Source organism: Acanthisitta chloris, unplaced genomic scaffold (genome assembly GCF_000695815.1).
Source record: "Acanthisitta chloris isolate BGI_N310 unplaced genomic scaffold, ASM69581v1 scaffold38629, whole genome shotgun sequence".
Lineage (NCBI taxonomy): Eukaryota > Metazoa > Chordata > Aves > Passeriformes > Acanthisittidae > Acanthisitta > Acanthisitta chloris.
Window position 1 is genome coordinate 1 of NW_008691583.1, and position 5405 is coordinate 5405.

The 5405-nt window shown below is 40.9% G+C and overlaps 1 protein-coding gene across 1 annotated transcript in view; it reads left to right on the forward strand.

Moving 5' to 3' along the window:
• The first annotated feature begins 557 nt into the window (after window positions 1–557).
• The window catches only part of LOC103809445 (autophagy protein 5), a 6901-nt gene continuing 2053 nt past the window's right edge, over window positions 558–5405 (forward strand). The window contains exon 1 of the mRNA XM_009082277.1: window positions 558–665. Coding sequence (XP_009080525.1) covers window positions 558–665 — 108 coding nt within the window. The remainder of the gene's footprint in view (window positions 666–5405) is intronic.

Consider the following 5405-nt stretch of genomic DNA (forward strand, 5'->3'; position numbering starts at 1 on the left):
GGCCTCGGGGCTCTGCTGCCGCGGAGCTGCGGGCGGTGACGGGAAGGGTCCCTGGGCTCTGCGTCTGGGTGTGATGCAGCCGCAGGAAATGCTCGTTTGCTCCTTGTAGTTGGGAACTTGGCTCATCCTGTCCTTTGCACCAAGTGATACGTTTCATAGAATCATAGGATTTTAGGGGTTGGAATGGACCTTAGAGATCATCCAGCCCCAACCCTCCCTGCCATGAGCAAGGACATAAAAAAAAAAGAGCTCACAGCTTTATCCAACCTGGCTTTGAACACTGCCAGGGCTGGGGCATCTACTCCCTCCCTGGGCAGTCTCACCATGTCTCACCACCCTCACAATAAAAAACTTTTTCCTAATATCTAACCTAAATTTCCCCTCTCGAATTTAATGTCCCTGTTCACACTTCTAGGAGCGTAGTTGTGTGGGAGAACCTTTAACAAGATGCAGTTTGTTTTTAATCATGCTGACTTGTTTTTTGTGGGGGGAATGGGTTACAGTTTTAGGTGAAGAAACAAACTGATCCTACATGTGCTTCCCTGTCCTTTGGAAGAATGACAGATGACAAAGATGTGCTTCGAGATGTGTGGTTTGGGCGAATACCGACCTGTTTCACTCTGTATCAGGATGAGATAACTGAAAGGGAAGCTGAACCTTATTATGTGAGTATAACAAAGGTAGTCACAGAGAGTCTAATGCCATAGTTATGTTAGTTTCCTTCATTCATGTGTGCTACTACATGTGAAAAAAACCCATGGTTTTATTCTTATGCCTGGTACTTCCTGAAAGTAAACATGTAACTGTGCTGTGTGGTTCATCTTTCTTCACAGCAGGTTCAAAACTTCAAGCTTCTTTCACCAGTGAGAGAAGCTTCTCACAAGTAATTAAGATCTTTTAAACAATGATGAAAAACTAAACCAGTGATTAAGTAAAAGGAGGAGGCTCAATGTGAGTATGTTCTTGGATAATGGCCAGGAGAAGGGTGAGAACTTCTGTGTTTTCTTAATACGGAAATAATTATTGGAGTTCGATGAACATTAAGACTGATCACCTGTGTAACACAAACTCATAATGAACACTGGCTTCAGTATTTCTGCTCATGAATGACTTCTGGTCAGTCTAGTGTTTTTTTTCTTTAAACGCTAGCAGACAGGAGGGATCTAGCTCGGGAGTGAGAAAAACAATTATGATGGCTTAACTGAACAGTGCCTGGACTGGATTGCTATGTGATGATAAAAATTAGGATCATGGATGTGTTTGAGTTGAAAGCTGGAAGTGTGTTCTCTGATGACATATTTGTCTATAGTGTGTTATAAACATCTGATGGATTGAGAATGTTAGCCGATTCAGTGAAACTTAAATTTGAAATGTAACAAGTATGTGGGAAGAAAATCTTGAACTATTAGTTTTTCTCAGAAGCACAGAATCAGTTAGGTTGGAAGGAACCATAATGGGTCATCTGGTCCAACCTCCCTACTCCAGCAGGACCACCCTAGAGCACATGGCTCAGGATTGTGTGCAGATGGTTCTTGAATACCTCCAGTGAGGGAGAATCCACAGCCTCTCTGGGTAACCTGTTCCAATGCTCAGTGACTGTACATTGAAGAAGTTCTTCCTCGTATTCAGGTGGAATTTCCTGTGCATCAGTCTTTGCCCATTATCTCTTGTTTTATTGGTTTCTCCCACTGAGAAGATTCTTATCCATCGTCTTGGCACTTCCCATTCATGTACTTGTATTAATGAATGAGGTCCCTCTCAGTCATCTCTTCTCAAGACCAAACAGCCCCAACTCCCTCAGTCTTTCCTCCTAAGTGAGGTGATCCAGTCCCTTAATCATCTTCATTGCTCTCCACTGGACCTGCTCCAGGAGCTCCTGCTCCCCGAAGTGGACCCAGTACTCCCCGCTGTGACCTCATGAGGGCTGAGTAGAGAAGCAGGATCACCTCCCTCCACCTGCTGGCAATGCTCTTTTTAATGCATCCCAGGATTTCATTGGTCTTCTAAGAAGGGCACAGTGTTGACTCAGGCAGCTTGTCCACCAGTACCCCCAGGTCCTTCTCTGCAGAGCTGCTCTCCAGCAGGTCAGTGCCCAACCTGTCCTGTTATTTTTAAGTGATTCTGCAATTCTTAAGTCTTGTCATATGCCATTCACCTCTCTGAAAAAATATTACTGGTTAGAATTTTTTATATGTTTAATAGCAGCTTTATGTCATCAGTTTCTGATGCTGTGGGGTTTTGACACCTAATAAACCATCAGTGCTTTTTGTTCAGTGTTCATCTTTCTATATTTTAGTTTCACCACTGGTAAAACGGAAGCACTTTTACTTCATATGGTTGACCTATTGTCAAATGCCTTTGAGCTAGCTAGAAGTCTCAGACTTTAAATTATATATACATGAGTTAAAGTATGTGTGCATACATGGTGTAAGAGCCACTTGAAAGGTATGAGTTCAAGTATAGAGACATGGAATCTTGATCTATTTTACATCAGCATGAAAACCATGAAACCACATTATCTTCAGCATGTGTCCGGCTTTCTAGGCTAAGGAGATGGTTTTAAGCTGGTAGGGTTTCTTTTATCTACTCTGTGTCAAGCATGCACAAAAATTCTCAATGCTTAATTCTTTATTGCTGCAAAATCTGGTTATTCACATATGACAATTCTAAATTTTAGTTTCATTTTCCACCTTGTGTTGGAGCCAATAATACTGCTTTGCTTCTTAAAGGGACCGAGGACTTTTAACAGTAAAAGGCAGGATGACTATCAAAGTCATGATTTAGTTCTCAAGGTTTCAGGGTGAGTCTGTGTTAATGTTTCTGTTCAGGTCTGGAGTGCATTTGGAAGAAAGTCTCCATCCTTTGTACTTACTGTGCCCAGGCTGGCATCATACAGCAGTCCTACAGCCCAGGCTGAATCATTTCCACATGAAGCTGAAGCAGTAGATGTGCTTCTGCTGTTAATGGACATTTAGTGTATGGGATCAAACTGGAGCTAAATTGAAGTAAAAGAATATCAAAGCCCCTAAAATTATGGCTAGGAAAGCATCTATGTAGGTAACATTTCCAGCTCTTGACATCAGCTCTTCAGCTTTACATGTGCCCTCTTATTTGTTAATATAGATATAACCTTTGTATTCCAGACTGACTTTCATTAATGGACAGGCCTCATGGGAAGGAAGTACTGGCATCATTATGTTAAGGGAGGCTAAAGGCTTCTGCCCTGTGGAACTTGCTTTATGAAGATGGAGGATGACATAGCCTTGGAGGGTGAGGAGTTAGAAAAACATCCCAGAATCTGTGATGGATTTCATTTCATTTTGAGTGCTGTGGCAGGAGACCCTTGTCTGTCAGAAGGATTAGTGCAGCATAGGAGTAATGCATGTATTGCCTTGTGGCATTGCATGGGAGCAGCAGAACTAATTTAAAATGATCTATCTTTCAGAAAGAGTAGTGGCATAAAGGCTAGGCAGCTCTGGTAAAACACTGTCCCATTTCTTCCTATAGTCCAGTCAGGTAGGTTTCCTCAGAGTTACACTGGAAATGGATACATCAGTTTTCTTTGGAGTATTTCCTACAGATGGCTTATGTTTTGAGTGGAAGCATAACTAGGAACAGCTAGGTTGAACTATCTTTGTTGTTGTACTGTCTCATTCTTCCCTCACCTAAAAGTTGTTAGGAGTTTTATTTTGAAACAATGTGCTGTCTCCCTAGAAATAAAACGTATACAGGAAGCAGAGTACTCATTGGCTGAGCCTTGTCAGGTGTAAAGAACAAAATTACAGCAGAAGACTGTCTTAGAATGATACTCTGCCCAAGGGACTAGTCTTTAACTGGGCCACTCTTAGCTTCCTTGATGCCAAAAGGATTGTTTCGTTGAGATGTCCATAAGAGTGAGCAATGTGCAGCCATTCCACATTAGGATGCTTTGTTTCATTTTCCTGGATATTTTGGTGATCAGACCAGTCTAGTTCCTGTTAAATCTGTAATTTTTCTGTTTTACAGTTTTTGCATGTAAAATATTGTTTTGCTCTTGAACAAATGTGTGGAGATAGCTGGAGAGGTACTCTTTTTACACGAAGATGCATTGTAAGCATTTACTTAGGCACTAGGAGTTCCTCATGTTTCATTTAACCTCTGCAGAAAACATTCCGGGTTATTGTAATTAAATACTGTAGCAATCACAGTATGCCAAAGGAAGATGATGTGGTTTGTGTAATTTTAGGGATAGCATGTTCTAACCTACTAGGATTTATTCATTCTGGTAATGTATTGAGAGATTTACTTTTGTTTTCTTAATGTAATGGGAACTCCTCCTAATCTTGTTATCTTTCAGCTGGTGGAGAAGGGATATTAAAAGGGGCAACAAAGTGAAAATGTCTATAAACTATGCTTGTAAAGGTCTTACTTTAGATTTAAAGTATTTGTAAATCTCTAAGATAATTAAAGCTAGAAAAGTGCTAGAATTGGATCCTTTCTTGTCTCCCATGGAAGGGGAAGGCTGTAGCAAGGTATAAGAGGTGTGAAGACCTAAAAAGGAGTTCAGTAGGTTCTACAAGTGCTCAGCATCTCTGAGAAACAGATAGTCCCTGTTAGGCAGATTAGCTGCTGGGTTTTGTACATCAGAGAGGCCTTTTGGGAGTGCTGGTACATTCTGCTAAATTCAGTTAAATGCTGTTGGGTTGTTGTTTATGGTCTCTAGTCGTGTTGAAACAGTAACTGCTTTGTTCTTTTTTCACTACAAACTGAAGTAAAAGATTTTACAGAGGAAGTTAGTTATGCAGTTTAAAGGGTTATGTCAAACATTGTTGCAATCAATGAGGCTTTAATAGATTTGTCAGTTCCTGCATGGCTGTGCCACATGCAGCATGCTTAAAATTGACTTGTAGCAGTTCAGATAAGTTTCATCAAAATACACCAGCATTAATTTAACTGTAAATATCACACAGAAATAATATGGAATTATTGCCAAAATCATGTAGGTTTGATTGTAATAGCCTGGACTATATTGTCTCAAGAGCAGTAAGTGAAGATTTGTGAAATTAGATTAATAAAGGATAAGATTATATTGTCATTAAAGTCACTGAGGTACCAAACAATTGTCACTTGAGTGCATGACTTAGAATCATCAGGGTTGGAGGAGACCTCTAAGATCATTGAGTCCAACCATTAACCTGTCACTGCTATAACCCCTAAACCCTAAACTATATCCTCCAGTGTCAGATCCAGATGCCTCTGAAACATTTCCAGAGATGGTGACTCCACCACCTCCCTCGGCAGTCTGTCCCAGTGCCTGAACACCCTAACAGAGAAAACATTTTTTATAACATCTAACCTGACTTTCCCCTGTCTCATCTTATGGCCATTCCCTCTAGTCCTCTCCCTGCAGCCATGGCAGGAGAGAC